The sequence below is a fragment of the Diabrotica virgifera genome, chromosome 1 (genome assembly GCF_917563875.1).
Source record: "Diabrotica virgifera virgifera chromosome 1, PGI_DIABVI_V3a".
Lineage (NCBI taxonomy): Eukaryota > Metazoa > Arthropoda > Insecta > Coleoptera > Chrysomelidae > Diabrotica > Diabrotica virgifera.
The window spans coordinates 116,593,114-116,619,436 of record NC_065443.1 but is presented as its reverse complement, the minus strand read 5'-3'; the positions used below and the strand labels follow the sequence as shown (position 1 = coordinate 116,619,436).

Sequence of the window (26,323 nt, the reverse complement as noted above, 5' to 3'; positions counted from 1 at the left end):
AATAACCTTTACCTGACGTAATAGAGGTTAGCGAACCCCGGATTCGTAACCAGCGACCCCAAAAACCCCCCTAGTCATATGGTTTCGTCAAATAGTCCGAAATGTATTTTTTTGTAAACCTGTATAATCAAAAGAATATCAATATTTTAATTTAAATAGACAACTTTAAAACACAGACAACTGTATTCACAGTAAAAGTTTCAAAAGATCACACATTACGCTCAAAATAGGAGGTAAATCTAGCAGACGAGTCGTTGTGACTTCCAAAATATGACAACACCGCTGGAAGTGACAACGCGCCTTGAACTACCCTATATATGGAAGCCATAACGTATGCTGTACGCTTCGGTATATACGTATATATATACAAAATTTATTTTGGTAAATCCTTTCCCCTCAATAGGTAGACCCATTTTATAAGCCCCCCTTTTACCAAATACACAATTTTTAAAAAATAATTCCTAGTAGAAAAGGTGGAAGTCGGACAGCCTCTTCTGTATACCGGAAGTCACAACTTAACGTGCATCAATATATATATATATATATATATATATATATATATATATATATATATATATATATATATATATATATATATATATATATATATATATATATATATATATATATATATTTATGCATACGTATAAATGCTAACATGTACGTAAATATGGTTTACAACTCTCACACTCACATACATGCACGCATTCAAATGTAGTGGCAACAAAAGTATGTTAAGTATAAGTATAAATATAAAATATACACTTACTTTCCGGTATAAGGGAAGAAAATAGTGGTATTCAATATCATACTTTTTCTCTATATTATGCTAAAGGGAGAGACGGTAGAGGGACAGATTTGAATGTAATGCATTAACAAAACCAAAATAATTGGCAGGATCTTGAGGGGATTAGTAAGGAAACACGACATTAAACCGTGAAACCAAAAAATTGTTCGTTATATATAAAGTGATGTTATTTTATATATGTGTGTATATTTTAATTTAGTTGGGATTATTAGATGTTGTTCTGGATGTTCAAGAACTAATAGATGTAAGATTGGTTGTGCAATTTTTCTAAACCAGAATTGGTCAGTTGTGTACTAGTTGTGGTGTGATTGTGAAAATATTTTAATTTGTTTTGTTGGAGATATTGAAATTAAATTGAACAATAGTAATTATGTAAAAATTTGCTAAAATCTTTTTAATATTAAAAGTGTCAAACAATAAAATCATTAATAAGTAATTCAGAATTAAAGTCAAGTGTAAAGGTAACTAACTGTACATGAAATTAAATTTATAGTAATATAAAGTTATGATTATTTGTACATAAATGAGATTTTATGTGATATTACTTACTGAAAAAGTTAGAAAAAGGTAGAAAGAGGCAGAAAAAGGCAAATATGAAAAAATCATTCATTTATGTTAATATCTGTTGAATGTAATAAATAGTTGAGTAGATTGAAAGTTAATCTCAAAAGATCTTTGAAAAAGTTACCTGGTTGAGCTGAATTATATGGTTTCTTTGTAAAGTTAAAAAAGTTTAGAAAAACTTTTTTGTTTTAAAGTCGATAAATAACACATAACAGATTCTCGAACGCACACAAAGGAGATGGACATAACAGGAGTTTGGGAATTTTTGATGAGGAAAGCAATCTGTGTACTACTACATCTTATTTCTTTTCGATTTTTAAGAAATGTAAAAATTCCTCTAATTTGGGTTTATTTACAAAGAAAAACTCAAATGTCACTGTTTTTTTTTCTTTTCTTTTTTTTTCTTTTTTCTTTTTCTTTTTTTCTTTTTTTTTTCTTTGTAAATAAACCCAAATTAGAGGAATTTTTACATTTCTTAAAAATCGAAAAGAAATAAGATGTAGTAGTACACAGATTGCTTTCCTCATCAAAAATTCCCAAACTCCTGTTATGTCCATCTCCTTTGTGTGCGTTCGAGAATCTGTTATGTGTTATTTATCGACTTTAAAACAAAGAAATTTTTCAAAACTTTTTTAACTTTAGAAAGAAACCATATAATTCAGCTCAACCAGGTAACTTTTTCAAAGATTTTTTGAAATTAACTTTCAATCTACTCAACTATTTATTACATTCAACAGATATTAACATAAATTAATGATTTTTTCATATTTGCCTTTTTCTGCCTCTTTCTACCTTTTTCTAACTTTTTCAGTAAGTAATATCACATAAAATCTCATTTATGTACAAATAATCATAACTTTATATTACTATAAATTTAATTTCATGTACAGTTAGTTACCTTTACACTTGACTTTAATTCTGAATTACTTATTAATGATTTTATTGTTTGACACTTTTAATATTAAAAAGATTTTAGCAAATTTTTACATAATTACTATTGTTCAATTTAATTTCAATATCTCCAACAAAACAAATTAAAATATTTTCACAATCACACCACAACTAGTACACAACTGACCAATTCTGGTTTAGAAAAATTGCACAACCAATCTTACATCTATTAGTTCTTGAACATCCAGAACAACATCTAATAATCCCAACTAAATTAAAATATACACACATATATAAAATAACATCACTTTATATATAACTAACAATTTTTTGGTTTCACGGTTTAATGTCGTGTTTCCTTACTAATCCCCTCAAGATCCTGCCAATTATTTTGGTTTTGTTAATGCATTACATTCAAATCTGTCCCTCTACCGTCTCTCCCTTTAGCATAATATAGAGAAAAAGTATGATATTGAATACCACTATTTTCTTCCCTTATACCGGAAAGTAAGTGTATATTTTATATTTATACTTATACTTAACATACTTTTGTTGCCACTACATTTGAATGCGTGCATGTATGTGAGTGTGAGGGTTGTAAACCATATTTACGTACATGTTAGCATTTACATGTATGCATAAATATATATACTTTAATATTGGCTTGATCATTACCCTTTGATTCAACCAGACCACTTAACTAACTCTGGTTTTTTGTTATTTGTAGCATTTAATTTTACTTTTACCGTGACCTGAAGATGCTGTGAATATTGTAGACAGCGAAACCGGTCGTCGGTTGTAAAATAAATTGTTTGTGAGAACGTCTCTCTTTTCTTTACTACAATAGTATGGACTCACACATGCAACCCATTCATTTTTTCTTTTATTATTATTGATTAATAAATAAATAAACAATTTATAAAAAAATCCAATAACATATTTTATTTTTGTTATTTTATTCACTTTGACGGAAATCTAAACACAGTCATTTCTTTACTGTGTGAATGACGTTAGCTTTGTATGTTTTAAATATTAATTGCCTAAATATAATTATTTACCTTAAAATTTCAAAGCCCAATATATAATTAATTGTGAAAACAACTGTTTGTGTAATATAAAGAAACTTCAAAACGCAAAAATTCGACAAAAACCGCAAAAAGTTCAACTGACTGACAGCCACAAAATTAAACAAATCAGAAACGTCAAACAATTGTGCTTAAAATATGAAAACATACCGAATCGTCTTTTTTGTACCTATCTCTTTTCAATGCACTGAGTCTAGATGGTTCATAAAAATAACATGTGTTGTTACTTAATAACAAACGGCAGCTGGTTTGTCATGAGTTTCATGCATGGAAGAGAATGATGCTAGATAAAAAGTATGTGTTTTATCTCGCCAGGTATTAATGACGCACGGGTAAAGACTCGCGGACTCAACTGTATGTACAGTTCAAAAAATGTCTCGAATAAAAGTTCCTTACTTTTACGTAAGAAATCAAAATCTGAAATAAAACCTGGGGGTTTCTATTAAAGATTTCAAAGTTACCCCCACCCCACCTCTAGGGCGTGGAGGGGGGGGTCGTGCTTGGTGTCATTCGATAGATTTTAAAAAATTATTAAACATGTATTTTTCAGTCTTTCGATACGATGTTCATTTCGAGAAATATTCGACCTTTCCGCTACTTTTGGGACACCCTATATAAATAATCATAAACATTTCAATATTCAATAAATGTGACTGCGTATAGTAGAGTCCTTTTCGTTCTCTATATTCGTTCGTCTGTTGTCTTTTAAATGGTAAAAGTCACAGATTAAGGATACATGGTGATTGATTAGTGGAGTAAAGCCCAATAGATCCGCTATAATAATAGATAGCAATAAAAGTTAATAACAAAAATTTTAGCCACCTTCGAGCTTCACATTACAAAATTAGTTAGAATGTTACAGGGTGTTCGATAACACAGGGGCAAACCAAACTTATGTTTTTTTTAAATGGAACACCCTATATTTTATTTTAAATTCGAAATTCTGTTAACTTCTCCATCGCAAACATATAAAGGTTTGTTATGTTATACGGGGTATTTACAAAGTTATAACGAATTTTATATGAAAATCGTAACAAGTTCAACTCCCTGTATAAATAAAAATAAGCAAAACAGCAATAGTTTATTAATGCCATTTTTTACGTAGTGTCAAGAATGATTGATATTGCTAATTTTCTTTATATCAAATACAGGGTGAGTCAAAACGCAAGTACATTATTTTCTCAGTAATTTTAAATGGAAGACCCTGTATTTTATATCCCTATTGAAAAGTACCGTTACCGTACTTTAATTTTTAGATAACATTCCCTATGTCTAAATTTATTAGTTTTCGAGATATTTTCATTTTTCAATGGACCAGTAGCGTGGCCACCCAAATCACCAGAATTTAATAAACTGGACTGATTTTTTTGGGGTTACGTTAATAATGAAGTTTATAAAATACTTCCAACAACAAGGGATGAGATGAAAAATAGAATACAAAGTGTATTTCGATGTGTTAATTTACAAATGCTTCGTAGAGTAAGTAGCTCATTTAATGATCGTTTTTAGGCGTGCACAAATGTGTTAGGAGGTAATTTTGAACACCTTATGTAATATTTAGGTAATATTTTATTAAAAGTAGCTTCTAATTTTTTCAAACATTTTTTTTGCAAAATGCATTACTGATACATTATTTTTCGTTCTTTATTTGTTACATTTACATACAAAAGTAGTGTTTAATTGTTTTCACAAAATGTTGTATTTTGTGTTTGTGTATTTTTTTATAAAATCTATTAATAATTTTCTTTCTTTATTTGTTACATTTACATAAAAAAGTAGTTTTTAATTGTTTCGAAAATGTTGCATGTTGTGGTTGTGTTTTTTTTGTAAAATGTATTACTAATAAATTATTTTTATGTATTTATTTGCTACATTGTTACATTGATTACCGGATTGATAATCAGTAATCGTCAATTGTCAATTCAATCATGGCTTACTTAAAATTTAGATAAATTTAGACACCTAAAATAATTTGCTCTGAAAAATGAAAATATCTCGAAAACTAATAAATTTGGACATAGGGAATTTTATATAAAAATTAAAGTACGGTAATGTTACTTTTCAATCATGATATAAAATACAGGATGTTCCATTTAGCATTACCTACTGAGAAAATAATGTACTAGCGTTTTGACTCACCCTGTATTTGATATAAAGAAAATTAGCAATGTCAATAATTCATGAAATTTTTAACAATAAATAAAAAATATGGCATTAACAAACCATTGCTGTTATGCTTATTTTTAACCCTGTTTAATACCCTGTATAACATAACAAACCTTTATATTTTTGTGATGGAGAAGTTAACAGGATTTCGAATATAAAATAAAATATAGGGTGTTCCATTTAAAAAAACATAAATTTGGTCTGCCACTGTGTTATCGAACAACCTGTAACATTCTAACTAATTTTGTAATGTGAAGCTTAAAGTTGGCTACAATTTTTGTTATTAACTTTTATTGCTATCTATTACTATAGCGGATCTATTGAGCTTTACCCCACTAATCAATCACCCTGTATACCAGAAAGAATTTCCAACGAGAAAAGTTTTCAGATTTAAATAATTATTTACCATTTTAATTTTTATTATAATGGTGGATTCTGTATCTGAGACTTTTCAGTTTATTTCAATATTCATTTCAGCAGTTTATTTTGCCGCATACTGTACTTGAAAAGAGCATTAAGGGATATACTATATTCAGGATTTAAAATAGTTTATAAAATTATAATATCAGTTCATAAATGCACATCTAAAATTCTTAAAAAATATATGATTTTTGCACTTAAACCTAAGATTCAGTTCTGAGATCCAAGATCCACTTACAATTTCTCGATCATCATGGAAGAAGCTCCTCCTCCCCCATTACAGATAGCACCGACTCCTTTCTCTCCAGCCTTGAGAGAGTGAACGAGATGAGTGATAAGTCTGGCACCAGACATACCGATGGGATGGCCCAAACTGACAGCACCTCCGTGGATGTTAACTTTGTCTGGATTGAGCCCAAGGATTTTTTGGTTAGCTAAGACAACAACGCTGAACGCTTCATTGATTTCCCACATGGCAACCTCGTCTTTGCTGACTCCGGTTTTTTCGAGCAATTTTGGAATAGCTACGGCAGGGGCTATTGGGAAATCGATTGGGTCACATTCACCGTCTTGGTAACCAACAACTCGAGCTAGAGGTTTAGCGTTTAACCTCTTGGCATTTTCGGCAGTGGTTAAGATCAAAGCAGCTGCACCGTCGTTTAAAGTTGAAGCGTTTCCAGCTGTTACTGTGCCGTTTTCCTTTTGGAAAACCGTTGGCAGTTTGTTAAACTTTTCAAAGTTAACCCTTTTGTACTCTTCATCTACTGAAACCACCAAATCTGGTTGTCCTTTCCTTTGTGGTACATTAACTGATACTAATTCAGAAGCAAAAGCATTGTTTTTGTATGCTTCGGCACTTTTCTTGTAACTGTTGATAGCATACTCATCCTGTTCTGCCCTGGAGATGTTCAGCTTCTTTGCTGTGTTTTCTGCGCAGTTACCCATATGGAATTTGTTGTAAACATCCCATAAACCATCAGCTACAACGCCATCAGCAAGATGTACTCCTCCATATGGTGTCTGGCCTCGTCTCATATAGTATGGTACATTCGACATGGATTCCATTCCCCCAGCTAGTATGACGTCTTGGTCGCCGAGTAGCAAGCTCTGGGTTGCAAACATTACAGATTTCATGCCAGATGAGCATACTTTGTTGACAGTTGTGCATATTGTTGACTTTGGAAGACCTAAAATGTTTAAAATACTATAAATTTATAACATTCAGTGCAAAAGTCATTGCAAGAGATAATATTTGGTACTTATTGTTAGTAATCAACTCAACACAGGTATTGGTACATTTTCAATTGATTTATCCAAAAGCCATACCAAAATAACTATTTTTGGTTATGGTAGGTATATGCCAGCTGTTACCTATGCCATATAGTTTCTTGATCTTTGCCACTTCTACTATTGACGCATTTATCTTGTAGGTTACTCAATGAAGACGACATTCTTGTAATATTTTTTTAATGGTTACAGATTCTGATGCATATTATTATATTTTTAACTTCAATATCTGGGGGAGGTGGATAGAAAAGGCGTACCATTTCATGGGTATCGAAATTTTTACTTCGTCATGGTTTTTTGTTAACATTTGAGCAAAAAATTGTTTTTATTTTATTTATTTCAATAGTGTGAAAAATATACGCATTGTAGATGAAAATTTTCAACAAACAACAATAATATTTTGATGTTTTGGACCAAAAAAATCGAGAACAACAGTTATAGACTTAACTTAAACCGTATGTACCAATAAAAAGAGCCGATTTTTTTTGGTCCAGAAGGCATCCAAACATTATTGTTGTGAAATTCTGACTTAAGCCCTTTATCCCAAACATAAGAGAATTAGACTTTCTAAATTAAAAATGGTCAAAAAAAGTTATTGCAAATTAAACCCGAAACTAAGCATTTTTTCAATAGTTTCTAATTTTTGGCTACAGTGGACTAAAAATGACATGGCTGCAGTGGGCAATATACCTATCTAGTCAGAACAAGCAAAACTACTTTTACACTTAAGTTGAGATGAGATCCTTAAAAATTATTTACAACATAAACGTCAAATATGTGCATCAGAAAATACATACAAACAAAAAACCAATAGTGCAGTCACTGAAGGTTTTCACCTCCGATTTCGTTGAACCTCCATCGATTTTCATGAAAATTGGTGAGCAGTTAGAGGATACCTCAAGGAACAAAGGTGACATGATGCCAACTTGCGCTTTTACCCTGGGGGTGGATGCCACCCCTTTTCTGGGGTGAAAATTATTTTATTAAAAATAATACCATAAATCGATAGAGGGACGAATTCTAAGCAAAATTTGTTATATTAAGTTAATAACATAAATCAATACTTTTTGAGTTATTAAAGATCAAAAATTTTATTTTTGCGTAAAAAATATGCGTGTTTTAAAGCTGTTTTTCACGTATAACTCAAAAACTATTAGCTTTTAGAAAAAAGTTGTTCTTACTAAAGTTGAAGACAATAAAAAATTGAATACACTATTCACTCAAAGTACTAAACTAATGTTAATTCAAAGTGAGTTATGGGTAATTAAATGTATATTTTTTTCGATGAGTACTCAAATCTAAGTATTCAAGCTTAAATAATGGGAAAACGATGCATTTGATAAAATATACCTGCTAAACACTTATCAAAGTACTTCAGAATACCTAACAAATGAGCTCCAGAAGAAGTTAATAGCATCAAAATTAAGCAAGTTATGATGAAACTAAGAGAGCCCTTTCGAATTTTTTAGGAAAAAGTGAAAAATAAAACATACGCCATTTCCACAAAAAATTATAGTAATCCTTACAAAAAATTTTTGTACTAGCATAAGTAATGATTTTAACAATTTTCACCGGTTTAGAATGCATATTTTTGAAAAAAAAGATATAATTTAAAAAAATCAGAATTTTTAAAACTATAGTCATTTTCATTTTCTTCTGATAATAACTATAAAAATACTCACTATAAGTAAAAAATGGTAAATAACCAAATTTTAGTTTTTCTATATCAAATATGCCTTTTTACCATTTCTGTAGGGTGAAAAATAACCGAGATAGAAACGTTTAAAGCTTAAATTTTGCTGCGAGAACCATGTAACCGTGGCCATTTAATCTTTGATTTTTAAAAAGTAAGGAGTTTAATAGATTAAATTCAACGCGTTTTAATAGCCTTTGGTACCTTTCAAACGGTTTTTAGGTGAACCTGATATCTTAAAAATTAACGGAGTTTAAAAAAAACAATAACATTTTTTGGAAAAATTTTTAAAAGGTACAAGTTTGAAAAAATTTTTCAGCATAAATTTTAACGCTATTAACTTGTTCGGTATCTCATTTGATAGATATTTCTAAGTACTTTCACAAATATTTAATAAGTTTACGTTATAAAATGCATCATTTTCCCGTAATTTAAGCTTGAATACTTAGATTTGGGTGCTCGCCGAAAAAAATATGCATTCCAATTACCTATAACTCACTTGTAGTTAATATTAAAAGGTTTTTTTAGTAAGGAGTTTATTTTGTTTTTTATTAGCTTTAATTTTGGTAATAATAACTTTTTTGTAAAAACTTATAGTTTTTGAGTTATCTATGAAAAATCGGTTAAGAACATGCATTTTTCTTACGAAAAATTAAAATTTTTGATCTTTAATAACTCAAAAAGTTTTGATTTATTTTAATAACTTTATATAACAAATTTTGCTTAGAATTTGTCCCCCTATCTAATTTTGGGGTTATTTATAATAAAATAATTTTCATCCCGAGAAGGGGTGGCATCCACCCCAAGGGTAAAAGCGCAAGATGGCACCGTGTCACCTTTGTTTCTTGAGATATCCTCTAACCACTCACCAATTTTCATGCAAATCAATGAAGGTTGAACGAAATCGGAGGTAATAGCTCATATCCACCTTCAGTGACTCCACTACAAATATTTTTTAAAAATTTGTCAGCCATACCAGATTTCTTAAAACACTATACATTTATACATAGATGTGGTGTTTTAGATGAAATTGTAAATCAGAAAATTCCCAGATCAGTTTCCTCTAGGCCTAGACGAAACTCAAAACATTGTCAAAGTTACCTTCGTCTTTGGACATTTCCCCTTTAATTACACACATTGAAGCAACTTATGACCTTATATTCCATAAATAGAATGCAAATAATTAGAACTATTATAATGTAGAAATAAAAATTATAAAAACTTAATTATGTTGAATATTTTAACTGTTTTTATAGTACCTATAATTAGGCTTGTTAAAATTCTAGAACATTTTATTTGAAATGGATTATTGCTAAATGATGTAGGTATACAGTACGTAAGTCGTTTAGCTGGACAGGGAATATACATTTAGATAATAGGGCTTTTCATCGATTGTCATTTGTTTCGAGCTTCTGTCATATGTTGTGTAATCTGTGTATAATATTAATATACACGGATTATACGACATATAACAGAAGCTTGAAACAAATGACTTTGAATGAAAAGCCCTATTGTGGCAACTGTGCTAACCTGTGATAGTTGACTTTTGTTTGAGTACGAGTTTCTGGTACAATAGAGCTGTTAGAACGAACAGAAGGAGTGAGTTTGGAAGCAAGTCTGTCTAAAACGTAATTTCAAAATTAAACAGACAGTCTTCCCATTCCCTTAGGCCAAAAATATTTAGTTACTACATTGTCATGTTTTGACATTTATCTCTGTCAGCCGAAATGAATTGTCAATTTTGAGGTTAATGCCCCTTAATGCTAACAACCATATTGTGATCGAGAGAGCGCAGTTGCCACAATTATTTCAATGTATATTCCCTATGTCCAGCTAAACGTTTTACATACTGTATGCATCCCCATTCTATGGGGTACTGTTCTGGACCAGCAAATGAACAATATAAGGATTGTTAAATCACTATGCAGTGCAACTGGATCTTTTCATAGTTCCTTCTTTCTATAGTTCTACGAGGAACACAGATATTAATCTTCAGACGAGTCTATGGATTTGTAGCTCATCTAAGATAGGGTAATGCAAAAACGTTCATATATATATTGATGTGATCTTGATTATTGATATGAGATAATATTCTTTTATGTTACTTAATTTAATCAATGTATTAATACTAATCCAATTAATTAACCAGATCACATATCAATATGTTTTCAATCTCAGGGCGAATTATAAATTAATTACTTACTTCCGTGGCTTCTAAATATTTCTTAATGGTTCCTAATCGGGATAGAAAAGAAAAGAGTAAAAAAAATACACATATGGGTTACAATTATAATCAAAATATTTTTTATTTTATTTAAAAGGCAATCAATGCTTAATATTTGCTATTTCTTATTATTCTTAAACATAACATTTACAAATGGGAATCTTATTTCCTTTTGGTTTTCAATTGAAAGTTTTTATTAACATTTAACTATTAGGAGTTATTAGGAACAACTCTATTTAAGTTTGATGAAGCTTTTCTGATATTATTGATTATGTTATTCAATTTTTTATGTGGAATTTAATACGAAAAACCCATACATTCATGTCCAAACAAATGAGACTGACCTTTTCCTGGTGAACTGAAAATGTCCTCACACAAGACCCGTTTCCTGCTATCCTTGGCTGCGATCAAACCTCGTCCTGGCTTCCAGTAATGTTCTCCTTTGAAAAACTAGCTCGAATAGCTCTCGTTCCTGCGTCTGTCGTGATGCTGTGTTCTACCTTTCTCGAAACTGCTATCAGCTACCGGGACACTCTTGGCTCAAGGAGGTTCTTTTACTCTCGACCTGGCCTACTTCTCGTTCCACGATAGATACTCCACACTCACGGAACTATACCGGCTTTCTCACTCTCCGTACACTACCGTCTACTACTCGACTTCACTTCTCGACAGCTCAAAACATTCTGATCTCTATTTGTCATTCATTCCCCTACTTTCTAAATATCCCTTCCAGATTCACAAATCAAACTTCGACCACCAACTCTCATTCGCAGTATTCCTCAAAACCAATTTTTAATCTTTCTAAATATGCTTAATGGATTTCAAAAGAAAAATAGTTAATTCCCATTCTAAAATTACTTTCTACTAATTACAAAATTTTAATGACCTATTCTCTATTTCCACTAAGTCTTATTTAGCATCGGCTAATGATCGAACCTTCCGCGAACAACGATAATGACCTATTATCGATTTCACTTTGTTTTTTTTTTTCTAAGCGCATTGTCCCGTGTTCCGTTTAATCACTTCTTAAAATTAAATATAACAATTTGTTGTATACAGGTTGTTCTAAATTTATATGCCCGTGGTTGAGAAAATTGAAAATATTTTATATTAAATTGAATTTTGTTTATAATTATCAAAATTTAATTTTCATATCAAATAGAAATATAACAAATCCCCGCCTTGTATTCGATAAAATTTATCTGCTTTTTTTAAATAAATTTTCTCGAGGCAAAATCAACTCCCTGTATATTTCCTTACTTTAATCTACGTCTTATACCCCTTCTTCTTGTATTACTCTAATTAGTCCCACCTGTAGAGTAATTGTTTCCTTATTTTCAGTGTCCTCATCCTGTGTTAGAGTGTCGGCTATTATGTTGTTTTTCCCTTTTTCCCATATCAATCTTCTGTCTTTTTCCTCAGATTTTTCACATACTTTTACCGTGTATTCTGCATCCTCGTTTTCATATGCCTCCTCTTCAAATGCCACTGTTTCGATCATATCTTTTTCGCTTTCATTTGTTAGCTTTATTTCTTCTTCTCCTGAGGTCATCTCTTCTTTTGAGGAATCCCAGTTTTCTTTTGCTTTTGATACTCTCAATTTTTCTTCTTCTGGGCTCAACTCTTCTTTTGAGGAGCCACAGGTTTCATTTTCTTTTGTCTTTTTCTGACTTTTTCTCCCTTTTCTTCTTTGTCCTTGCTTCGTTGCCAAATTCATTTCCACTGTTTGTTCTTTACCTGATTCGTCCGTATTTTGTTTCTCCTGTTCCTTGTCCTGTTTTTCTTCTTTTTCTTCTGTTATATTCATCGTATTATTTTTAAAATCTATCACTACATGTTTTTCTGCCAATTCGTCCACTCCTACTATCATGTCATGTGACATGTTTGGCATTATTACACATTGTAGTGCATACATATTCTTGCCCAGTCGTACCATTACTCGTATGCCTTCATTTATAGTTGCCAATGTCCGTTTGTTTGCGCCCACTAAATTTACCCTAGGTATTTTATAAATTAAATTTGTTAAGTTAACTTCTTCTATTAGTTTTCTGTTGACCAATGTTATTTCAGATCCAGTGTCTATCATAATTTTAATTGGTTTCTCGTTGATAAATCCATCCACAAATTTTAAATTAATTCCATTTTTCTTTTCGTTGTTTCCTGCCAATTTAATAAACTCCTTGGGGTGACAAAAGATTCCTGTTTGCTTTTTGGTTTTTAGTGAGCGCCGTCGTGAAAAGACGCCGGTTGCTCATCGTTGTTTATATTTTCGTCATAATGTCTCTCTCCGTCATATTCATCTGTCTGGGTATTATTTACTTCTCTTCTATTTTCTCTTTGTCTGTCGGATCTGTTTCGGTTTTCTCGATATACCTGTTCATTTTGTCTACCATTATTTCTGTTTTCTTGATTTGAGCGTGTGGTGTTTCTATTCTGGTATTCTCGATTTCTGTCCTCATTCCATTGCCTATTTCTTTGTTCATAATTTCCTCTTCCGTTGTCTCTATTTTCGTTTTCCCTTCTGTGATTAAAATCTCGTCTTGTATAGTCCCTCCTATTTTGATTTCTATCTCTGTAATCTTGTGTTTCTCGGGGCCTGTAATCTTCTCGCGACCTTCTTGATTTTCTTTCTCTTAGACGTGATTCTCTTATTTGTAGGAATTGGCATAAACTATCTATGTCTTTGTAATTTTGCAATGTGATATGGTCTTCCAGCGTTTCCTCGAAATGTCTTGCAATCAGTTCGACTAATTGTTCCGATGAGTAATTATATTGTAAATGTTTTGCATTATTGTAAATTTGCAAAGCATATGTCCTTTCTGATACACCCATCCTATCATTGTATTTCCCATTTTGCAATTCCTTGTTAATTTCCAATTGTTGGACCTTTCCCCAGAAATAATTCAAAAATTTTTGTTCAAATTGTTGCCAATTGCCGAATTCTTCTTCTTTACTATCGAACCATAGGCTTGCTTCATATTTGAGATGGTTTCTGATAGTTTCTTTTGCTGTATCGAAATTTCCGATGTGTTGTATTTTCTTTTTCAGGCTATTTATGAACGGCACTGGGTGTAATCTTCTTACATCCCCGCCAAACCTTATCTTCACGTCATCTGTGCTATGTATAACCATTTCTCTTCTTTCTCCGACATTTTGTTGCGTCCGGTTTTCGGTGACTTGTTTTTCTATTTCTGTGATTCTTTTTTCCACTTCTTCTCTGTCTACTTGAATAGCATTTTCCAACTTATTTTCCAAATTTTCTAGTTCCTTTTTCTGGCCATTCGTTAACTCCTTTATTTTATCTTGAATTTTCATTTCATACTGTAGCAAAACAATGAGTCACCAGCCGCAAGGCGTAAGCCGAGAAAAGTCTAGATCGAAGCACGCTATACGTGGAACCGATGCGCGGTTGTTGGAAGGTCACACGATAGTCGGAGAGCTGGCTTAGCCCGGAATAATCGAGAATAACGACTAGGATATATAAGGCATAATTTTTGTGAATAGAGTTTAGTCTTAAGCTAAAGTGTATAAGATAAATTCGTCTGTAACTTATATAAATAAAGTCGTATATAAATTACGAACCGCTAGTTTTATTGTAATTAGAAGTAATTACACTAGTCACGTTACAGTTGGTGTCGGTGTTCGGTTAACTTAGTGCGATATAAATAAGTGAATTACAGAGAGACTTTAAAAGACTTTTGAACTTTATTCGTCGGGAATAACCGGAGTGCGTTAATTGTTCGGTATTCGGAAAGACTTTAAAAGACTTTTGGACTTTATTCGTCGGGAATAGTTAAAGTGCGTTGATTGTTCGGTATTCGGAAAGACTGTTAAAAGACATTTTGGAAAGTACGTGTGTGCCGACCAAAGATGTTGCTACAAGAACTTACAGTAAAACAGCTCCGTGAACAGCTAGAGGAACGGGATCTGGACAGCAGTGGGCTCAAGATAGTCCTACAAGCACGACTCGAGGATGTCCTCACGAAGAACGGAGAAGACCCAAAGACGTTCCACTTCCAGTCAGCAGAACAAGTAATCTTATCGAAATTAAAAACTGTTTCTGAAACGATCGATGAAACTTCTAGAAGAAGCGACGAGAAACTTGAAGAAGTTAGTAGACAGAACAACGAGAAATTTGAAAGTGTTTCTCAAAAGATCGATGAAACTTCTAGAAGAAGCGACGAGAAACTTGAAGAAGTTAGTAGACAGAACAACGAGAAATTTGAAAGTGTTTCTCAAAAGATCGATGAAACTTCTAGAAGAAGCGACGAGAAACTTGAAGAAGTTAGTAGACAGAACAACGAGAAATTTGAAAGTGTTTCTCAAAAGATCGATGAAACTTCTAGAAAAAGCGACGAGAAATTTGAAAGTGTTTCTCAAGTAATTAAAGACGTTTGTAGACAGAATGACGAGAAATTTGAAGAAGTTTCTAGAACATTCGATAAGATGCAGAAAAGTGTAGAGACCGTAGAAGAAAAGATCAAACAACTAGAGAGCATGATAACTGATACAAAAGTACAACCATCAGTTAATGCAGCAGCGTTAGATCCGGTAGTGAAAGATGAACTACCGAGAGACGAAACGTCGCATAATATGAGATTCAAATTACCACCATTCGATGGAAAGTCCTCTTGGTCCATATATCTTAGACAATTTGAAGCTATTGCGACCGCCAATCATTGGACCGAACAGGAAAAGGCTGTTTCCTTGACTGCTGCTTTGCGAGGTGATGCTGCAGATATATTAAGATCAATTCCTAAGGGTCAAGAAAATTGTTACCAGACCTTGTTCACTCGTCTAGAAAAACGCTATGGAGATGCCCATCTACAACAAGTATACAAAGCACAACTGCGAAGTAGAAGTCAACGAGCAAGCGAGAATCTGCAAGAATTTGAAGCGGATGTGGCTCGTGTGGTGCGGTTGGCTTATCCAGAGGTGCCAGACAGCGTTTTAGAAGAAATTGCAGTAGATACCTTCGTCAATGGGCTGAAAGATAATGAACTACAGAAAGCTTTACGACTAGCAAGGCCGAAAGTTTTAGATGAAGCACTTGCTATTGCCTTGGAACACGAAGCAGCTAGCCAAGCTTCACGAAACAATCGAGTAATAACCGTGGAAAAAGGCGATAAGAGAAAAGATGAACGTTTGGTGGAAATGGTACGGAGGGTAATTCGTGACACGATGCCGAAGAGACGCATGAAGAGGGCTGGAAGAGTTGGTTCAAATACAGATGCTTCCTCGATACGGCCATGCAGTGAAAGTTGTAATCACCGGCTTAAAGTAGATGAACAGCTTTGTCCTGTGAGACGAACTACCGTCGTTAATGAGCAATGGCAGCCACAACAGTTACAAGAAGCCCAAGAAGACGATCCATGTATAAAAAGAGTATTGGATTGGATGCGTCGAGGTGAGAGACCTAGTTGGCAAAACATTAGTGCATGTAGTCCGGAAGTCAAGGCCTACTGGAGCCAATGGAATTGCCTGATACTAAAAGATGATCTTCTGTACAGAACCTTTGAGAACGATGATGGTACAGAATCTAAGCTTCAGTTGATTGTACCTAAAAGTAAAGTGTCAGAAGTATTGCGTCAGTTGCATGACGGTACATCAGGTGGACACTTTGGTATTACGAAGACTCTGCAAAAGGTTCGAGAACGGTTCTATTGGGTGAACTGTAAAGATGATGTAAGAAGATGGTGCCAGAAATGTGAACTGTGTGCATCCGGTAATGGTCCAGTTGGTAAAAAGAGAGCACCCATGAGACAGTACAATGTTGGCAGTCCTATGGAAAGAGTAGCAATCGACATTGCAGGTCCATTTCCAGAAACTGATGCTGGAAATAAATACATCCTGGTAGCCATGGATTATTTTACGAAATGGACCGAGGCCTATGCATTACCAAATCAAGAAGCTGCTACCGTTGCAGAGGTACTTGTTAAAGAATTCTTCAGCCGATTTGGTGTTCCCTTGGAGATCCACTCCGACCAAGGGCGAAACTTTGAGTCAGCTCTTTTCCAAAACGTTTGTAAATTGATTGGTGTCAATAAGACCAGAACAACACCCCTGCATCCTCAATCAGATGGGATGGTCGAGAGGATGAACCGAACGATGGGTAAACACTTGTCCAAAGTTGTATCTGAACATCAGCGAGATTGGGACCAACACATTCATTTATTCCTGATGGCCTACCGCTCGGCCGTGAATGAAACTACAGGTCAAACACCAACCTGCCTGATGTTGGGTCGTGAAGTTCGGTTGCCCTGCGACCTAGAGTTTGGCTGCAGACCTTCCGAGGAATATGTTGCAGGCGAAGAATACGTAGACCGCCTGAAGTTACGAATGAACAACATTCATGAACATGCCCGACAACACATCCAGATAGCCAGTGACAGAATGAAAGATCAATATGATTCTCGCTGCAAGAATGGAAGCTTCGAAGTAGGTGATCTTGTCTGGCTTTATAATCCACAACGTCGTCGAGGCCTGTGTCCTAAACTGCAAAGACAATGGGAAGGTCCGTATGAAGTTAAGAAGAAAATAAATGACGTAATATACAGAATTAAGAAGTTACCAAACGGTAAACCAAAAGTTATTCACATAAATCGTCTTGCACCATATGCTGGCTCAAATGAAACAGAGGAAGCCCGAGTCCTCCAACAGGAGATGAAAGATGCACCACAGCCAAGTTTTAAGGAATTTATGTCAAATTACGCAGAAAGAAAGAGTGCTAGATTCGGCGTGACCACAGAAGTTCAGCAAGATCTGTTTGGTGTTCCAGAAAACGTCTCTCTAGCCCACTGTGTTGCCCAAGACCTCGAGATGACTAAAGGAATCTCGTCAGTATTCAATAGAAAGTTCGGCCGCCTGGACGAGTTAAGGAATCAACAACCTAAAATTGGAAGAGTATTGCGATTGGAAGATGGTCCTCGATCTTTGCTGTATATAGTGACCAGGAAGTCTTATACGGACACGCCAAGTTACGAGAACATATGGCGTGCTCTAACTAATTTGAAGAAAATCGTGTGTAATTATGACATCAAAGATTTGGCTATACCAAAAATAGGCCATGCAGTAGAAAATCTGGATTGGAAGATTGTGAGAAGCATGCTTGAAGTGATCTTCAGAGAAACTGGCGTACGAATTACTGTGTGTTGCATGAACCCGAAGATGTCATACCCTTCAAAGACAGTAGACTGCTATTTCTTCTTGAAGGGTGTATGCAAAGCTGGAGAGTCGTGTAGATTCCGCCATCCTGGGCCTTCATCTAGAGTTGCTGATCGGGACGCTCAGATCTTAAGAGGGGAGCAATGTAGCAAAACAATGAGTCACCAGCCGCAAGGCGTAAGCCGAGAAAAGTCTAGATCGAAGCACGCTATACGTGGAACCGATGCGCGGTTGTTGGAAGGTCACACGATAGTCGGAGAGCTGGCTTAGCCCGGAATAATCGAGAATAACGACTAGGATATATAAGGCATAATTTTTGTGAATAGAGTTTAGTCTTAAGCTAAAGTGTATAAGATAAATTCGTCTGTAACTTATATAAATAAAGTCGTATATAAATTACGAACCGCTAGTTTTATTGTAATTAGAAGTAATTACACTAGTCACGTTACAATACTTTTCTATGCGTTCCTCCATTTTCTTGTTGTTCTCTTCTATGGCTTGTTTTGTTTCCTTCTGATTTTCTTGCATTATTCTTTTTGTTTCATCCATTTTTTGATCCAATTTTTGTTGTGTTTCATCCATTTTTCGTTGTGTTTCCTCCATTTTTTGATCCACTTTATCCATTTTCTTTGATGTTTCTTCCTGATTTTTCTCCATTGTTTGTTTTGTTTCTCTTTGATTGTCATCCAGTTTTTGTTGTGTTTCATCCATTTTCTGTTCCATTCTTTGTGACTGGAGTTGCATCATTTGTAATAATTTATCTATTCCTGATAATTCTTGCTGTTCTGATGCCATGATTGTCTTGTCTAAAATATCTTCTTGGTCTGAATTATTCTCTTGATTTGAATGTTCTTTTTGTTTTTTGTTGTCTTTGCTTTGGCTTCTTGTCACAGACATTTGTTTTCAAGAAGTACTGTCCCCGCCAAATATGAAATTTTACTAGTATGTTACCAAGACGACTTTTTCTCACCCAAATATTATAAATTGTCAATAAATATATCAAATGTAAATATCGTAAAAATAAAATATTAAATCAGTTATGTAAAATTTGTACCTAAAGAGATCTAAAATTTTATGTTATCAAATGTAAGTATCTCACTTTTTACCACAGGCATATAAATTTTCAAATACCGGCTTTACTCTTTCTATCCTTCAAATTTGCCACTAGAAATACTTTACAATGCTTTCCACGTTGGACGACAGTTGATGTGATCTTGATTATTGATATGAGATAATATTCTTTTATGTTACTTAATTTAATCAATGTATTAATACTAATCCAATTAATTAACCAGATCACATATCAATATGTTTTCAATCTCAGGGCGAATTATAAATTAATTACTTACTTCCGTGGCTTCTAAATATTTCTTAATGGTTCCTAATCGGGATAGAAAAGAAAAGAGTAAAAAAAATACACATATGGGTTACAATTATAATCAAAATATTTTTTATTTTATTTAAAAGGCAATCAATGCTTAATATTTGCTATTTCTTATTATTCTTAAACATAACATTTACAAATGGGAATCTTATTTCCTTTTGGTTTTCAATTGAAAGTTTTTATTAACATTTAACTATTAGGAGTTATTAGGAACAACTCTATTTAAGTTTGATGAAGCTTTTCTGATATTATTGATTATGTTATTCAATTTTTTATGTGGAATTTAATACGAAAAACCCATACATTCATGTCCAAACAAATGAGACTGACCTTTTCCTGGTGAACTGAAAATGTCCTCACACAAGACCCGTTTCCTGCTATCCTTGGCTGCGATCAAACCTCGTCCTGGCTTCCAGTAATGTTCTCCTTTGAAAAACTAGCTCGAATAGCTCTCGTTCCTGCGTCTGTCGTGATGCTGTGTTCTACCTTTCTCGAAACTGCTATCAGCTACCGGGACACTCTTGGCTCAAGGAGGTTCTTTTACTCTCGACCTGGCCTACTTCTCGTTCCACGATAGATACTCCACACTCACGGAACTATACCGGCTTTCTCACTCTCCGTACACTACCGTCTACTACTCGACTTCACTTCTCGACAGCTCAAAACATTCTGATCTCTATTTGTCATTCATTCCCCTACTTTCTAAATATCCCTTCCAGATTCACAAATCAAACTTCGACCACCAACTCTCATTCGCAGTATTCCTCAAAACCAATTTTTAATCTTTCTAAATATGCTTAATGGATTTCAAAAGAAAAATAGTTAATTCCCATTCTAAAATTACTTTCTACTAATTACAAAATTTTAATGACCTATTCTCTATTTCCACTAAGTCTTATTTAGCATCGGCTAATGATCGAACCTTCCGCGAACAACGATAATGACCTATTATCGATTTCACTTTGTTTTTTTTTTCTAAGCGCATTGTCCCGTGTTCCGTTTAATCACTTCTTAAAATTAAATATAACAATTTGTTGTATACAGGTTGTTCTAAATTTATATGCCCGTGGTTGAGAAAATTGAAAATATTTTATATTAAATTGAATTTTGTTTATAATTATCAAAATTTAATTTTCATATCAAATAGAAATATAACAATATATATATATATATATATATATATATATATATATATATATATATATACTCCATCTAATTTACTTACCGTTGCACGTCATCCGCGTCATAGCCCGTGACGTCACATGATACCAACACGAAATATTTAGGCGGCAGGTGTGTTCTTTTTTAGAATCACTTTGCCGAGTACACTGGCATTACAGCCACTAGACATATTTTATTATATACGCGTAGAAATAATATTTAAAGATTTCTATTAATGTTAACTTAAAGAAACACACAATAATATGTTTCATTTAATTTGTATAAATGGATTATAAGGCGTTTTTATGAAGCACATTTGTTCGGAATACACTGTAACTATAATCGAACGAAGGTGATATTTTGGCATAAATTGGTAACATTTATTTGACAGTTGCGGTAATGACACTTCATATTTGTTTATATTCTTTACTATAAGTATTTGTTTCATTATATTTACTGTTTTTATTATGTACTTTAATGTAAGATTATAACTTAATTGTTGTTTTCTATTTCTAAAGTTTTTATTTATTTACATTGAATATTAATTTGTTTTGCTGTATAATCCACTTCCGCAAAAATTATGTGATGTATTTGATTTAAAATGAATTCAAGAATTTTTTATAATTGGGCAACAATGTCAACTTAGATCTCTAACGTAGATAATGACGTGCAACGGTAAGTAAATTAGACGTACTGTATATAAGAAAGGACAGATATAGTAAAATATTATGAGGTATATCCTCATGAATCACAAAAATTTAGACATATTTACCAAATTATGTATTACACAGTCATCATGATGGACTATTTCCTTTGATATTATATGGTCATGAAGGGGTGCATGGGAATGAACAAGCAGCTATGTTGGCAAAACAAGGCTCGAGAGAAACTTTTGAAGGACAGAACCTTTCTGTGGCATTACTAATGATGCTACGAAAAACAAGGTCAGGAATGGCTGATAAGAAATCATCAAGAGAACTGGAGAGCCACTCAAGGGCAAATCCAGACTAATAAAATAATCAAGAATATTGATAAAAAACTCTCGAACAATTTGATGAACCTTAATAAATGAGAGATCAAAACTGTCACTGAAATGATGACTGGAAATTGTTGTTTAAGAAACCACCTATAAAATCTTGGTAAGGTGAATGAACCATGATGCAGAAAATGTGTAAGGAACAAGAGACTGCCATACACATACTATGGCATGCCATTGCAAATTCTACATGATGTAAGGCAGGAACCAGGGGCGTGCGGTGACTTTTTCGGAAGGGGAAGCGATTCAATAAGGATATACAAATATTTTCTTAAGGGTCGAGGGTCGAGCCACTTCCCACCTGATAACACTCTGATGCGCTATAGGGGCTCTCTATCAGCAAAGTGCTTATGTCAGACGTCCTGGGTACAAGGACTTACACACTAAATCCTACCCCGATCAATGCGTGAGGCACTCTGTTCCCGCTATTTCTAGTGACTAGTGACCTATCATTGATCTATATTGCTAGCTCGTGCCTTGAGTCCTAGCGCCGGGCTTTGTTTCCTAAAGAAGAGTTCTATTTAAAAAAAAATATATTCCGAGGCATTTTCCACAACACACAACTTTCAACAATATGACACTTATTTATACTTGAGGTCTATTCTCCTATCAACTTCTGATAATTGTTGAATGCAGTCTTTTTCAATGGATAATAGGGCTAAATTTCGCTTGTTGAATTTCTTTTAAACTCTTAATTTGAAACTTTTAATGCATTTTAATAATGAAAAACTTCGTTCAACTGATGCAGTTGTGGCTGGGATAGTTAGTACCTACTACTTCACACAACTTGACCACTTCACACAGTGACTTGTTTCAACCAGTAGTTACCCAGATTTCTGGGTATTTCTTTATCACTAATGTCAGTTGTTTCATAAACGACACTTAACTGAGAATGCAAAGCTGGGATATCAAAAGATTTTCATTATTTAATCGTAGTGAAGTAAATTCCTCTGTGGGAAATTTTGATGAATTATAATTGGAAAAATTAAGATTATATATAATTCTACAAATTTTAAATCGTTAAAATTTTGAAAGTTAGAATTCATTTGTTATAGAATATTATCAAAAGGTCTCTCTGTTGCCGACATTATCAATCTTCATTATTTTTCTTTCATGTTCAAACCCCATATTTTCATTTTTATCCCAAATATTTTTAAACTGCTCTCGTTTTTTAATTATCGTATTAACCTTTAACTACACACGCGGGCGTACTTTGTACGCCAGATATAAGAATTCTACTGGAAATATATTTAAAAATTTAATTTTTGACCTTGCTTATTTTTCTAATTTTTTCTATCACTGGAATGTGCTTTACAATTTGGTTTTAGTTTCGTTATAATCGGCGTTCTGGAAAGATCGTAATTTACATTTTATTATTTGTTGTTTCCAGTGGTGGACAATATACCCCAGGATTATATTACTATAAGTTGTAATATAAGTACATATTTTAATTGTTTTTTAGTCATTATGGCAAAAAATATATTTTTCTTTGTAAACAATACCTTTTCTCCTGTAAAAAATTACATTTAAAAAAATTTTTTATTAGTAATTTTATTTATCATGGAATCCAGTTATTCCATGATTCCAGTTATAAATCCCAATTGGCTTACTGAAAAGGAACTCGCAAGTATTCACTGATGCCGAATAAGGTTTATAACAAACAACTAAGTGTATTTTTTCAAAAAAAATAAACAAATCCGCTGTTTTTAAGTGTATTTTCTTGTGGCATACAAAGTACGCCACGCATGTAGTTATCTTATAACTTGATGCGCGGGTAGTTAAAGGTTAATAAAGTCATCAATTTGTCTTATACAAAATGCAATGTCATTTGACTTCATCTGTAAAATGTCAAATAAAAGATCAGTAAAAGGAACAATATCTACAAAAAATTTAAATCGAAATACATATTCTTTAAGCGAATGTACATGTACGTATGTACCTAACCACCGCTGCAGCAGTAACAGTCGGAAGGCGCTAGGACGAGCGCTTCCAGAGTACCAAAATTCGCGCGACTAATGGGTTGTGGTCATTGAATCCTGACCAATTTTTACACCGGACAACTGCTTGACAAGCGGCGATTTTGAGATGCGCTTCTGTCAGGAGTGGACCGAATATGTAGTTGAATTGTGTGCATATTGATTTCGTTCGTACGCAATTAATTTTTAATATTTTTCAATGCGTATGCGTAGGTAATATGTAGATTACTTGGATTAGGGAAAAAATGTTGTTATTAAATAGGTATTAATTAATAATAGATATATTTTCTTTTATCAAAGTAGGTATAGGGAAGCGGTGCTTCCCCCGCTTCCATGGACCGCACGCCTCTGGCAGGAACTCACTGGTCAACTATGGTTTGAACCAGAAGAGATCCTAAAACTACCTATAAGAAAATTGTTGACCTTCGTTGTGGCCACAGAACTTATTAGAGTTTAAGGAAAAAACAAGGTATGGTACAAATGAGTTACGACCAAGTGCCATATCGATGGCTTAGTGTGAAAATCTCGTATCTCATTTTTTTTTTTTTCGAAAATGACATTTTGGTGGTTTTAGTTTGAAAACCTTGTATCTCAGGATTTACAACTGTTAGAAAAAAATCCAAATACACCAGACTATTTTCTACAGCCGAAAAAGAAACCACGTATATCAAATGCTCTCTTGATTTAGTGTGAATACCACGTATATTTATAACTAAGAATTTGGTAGGTACTTAATTTGGAGTGTTTGTTTAAGAAATTTGACTTGGAGAAATGTTTTTTTGTGAACAACAAAAGGTAGTCCGGCATATAGAAACATTTTGTGAACCTTAAATCAAAAGATCTGTATCAGCCTAGTATTTGGAGGTGTGCAATAAGCTATGAAAAATGAAAACCTCGTAAATAATCATAAACACAACCTCATTTTACATGAAAAACACGTATATCAAGATATACGAGGTTATCATAGTTACTTGGACAAAGGCTCTATATACTGCAAGGATATTTACGTGTTTTTCATAGTTAATATTTGTATTTTCAATTTAATAGCAACATTTAACACTTTCAGCTCTGGGCCAAGATCAGATATTTGTCTCAATGAGCTCAAATTAAAATGCGTAACAGGAACAGTAGTTTTTTTTTTAGATTATATTATGCAGAAAATCAGTCTTTTGCTCTCCTGTAAAATTGTAATTTAATGAGATACAAGGTTTTCACACTAAGCCATCGATATACTAACATGTCTCGCCTTATTTAAGAAGAAGAACATACCTGCAAAAACTGTAGCCTGTCTGGCTGGGGCCTGTCCAGCGCCTCCTTGACAAACATGGCCCATGAAGACTTCTTTGACTTCTTCTTTGGGAATTCCAGCTCGTTCAACAGCTGCTTGTATGGCAACTGCTCCCAATCTGGGAGCTGATAAAGGTGCTAAGGGTCCCAGAAACGTACCCATTGGAGTTCGAACTGCAGAAATAATAACAATATCGTTTTTAGAGCCAGAGCTGTAGAATCTTCTGCTCATTTGAATAACCTACAAGAAAAACAAGAGATTGGAGGTTTTCATTGTAATTTAATGAACGAAATTTTTACCTTAGTTGGCTTTGACATGATCATTTTTAAGCCTATCTTCTAAAATAAGTGAACGACAATTCTCAAAATATTTCCAGAACAAATAAGTGATAAAGTATTCTCCTTCCCCACCACTTTGGATTAAACTTTGACCCTACAATTGTTCAACTAATATGAAAAAATTATAAACATACGATTTTAAATAACTGCAACACTTATTTTACAATAAAATGTTTAAACTAACGCTAAAATAAATTTAAAATAAAACTAAAATAGCGCATTTGAAAAATTGAGGTTAGTGTTCGGTGTAGTGAGTAAACAGAAATATTTGCAAACTATTAACTAGTGTATATTGTTAAATATTGTATAAAGTTTCGTATTTACTTGCATTAGACATTATTCTAAAGAAAAATGTGATTAATACAGTGAGATTTTTTTCAAATTCAAATAAACATTTTGGATTTAAAATTTCCCGCTCTGAAGTCACTCAGCTCTATGTTCTATGTTTTAAACTTAACTGTTCTATGTTTTTAAACAGAAGAGGCAATTCGAAAAAAAATATAATGATCTTTAATTAAAGTACATAATAATAATTGTAATTCAGATGCCCATTGTAATTTTAATTACTCAGTGATGTTTTTTCGATGAAAAGAAAATTTTGTTGCGAATGATTGCGTCATCTGTCAATTTTTTTTATTTGTCAATAGATGGTCAATAGGGCTTTTCATCGATTGTCATTTGTTTCGAGCTTCTGTCATGTGTCACATAATATTAATATATCTACGTCATACGTCTTTGGTTTGTATCATTGTAATATACCAATAACGTATGACGTAGATATATTAATATTATGTGACACATGACAGAAGCTCGAAACAAATGACTGTGAATGAAAAGC

General features: G+C 33.2%; 1 protein-coding gene across 1 annotated transcript; it reads right to left on the bottom strand.

The window, feature by feature from the left end:
* Positions 1-6,059: 6,059 nt before the first annotated feature.
* Positions 6,060-26,095, bottom strand: LOC126890599 (acetyl-CoA acetyltransferase, mitochondrial). The gene is made up of 4 exons (XM_050659673.1): positions 25,944-26,095; positions 25,447-25,579; positions 25,129-25,387; positions 6,060-7,121 (listed from the first exon to the last, which is right to left on the bottom strand). The coding sequence occupies exons 2-4, from the start codon at positions 25,468-25,470 to the stop codon at positions 6,169-6,171; spliced, it is 1,236 nt and encodes a 411-aa protein (XP_050515630.1). The 5' UTR covers positions 25,471-25,579; positions 25,944-26,095; the 3' UTR covers positions 6,060-6,168.
* Positions 26,096-26,323: the final 228 nt, after the last annotated feature.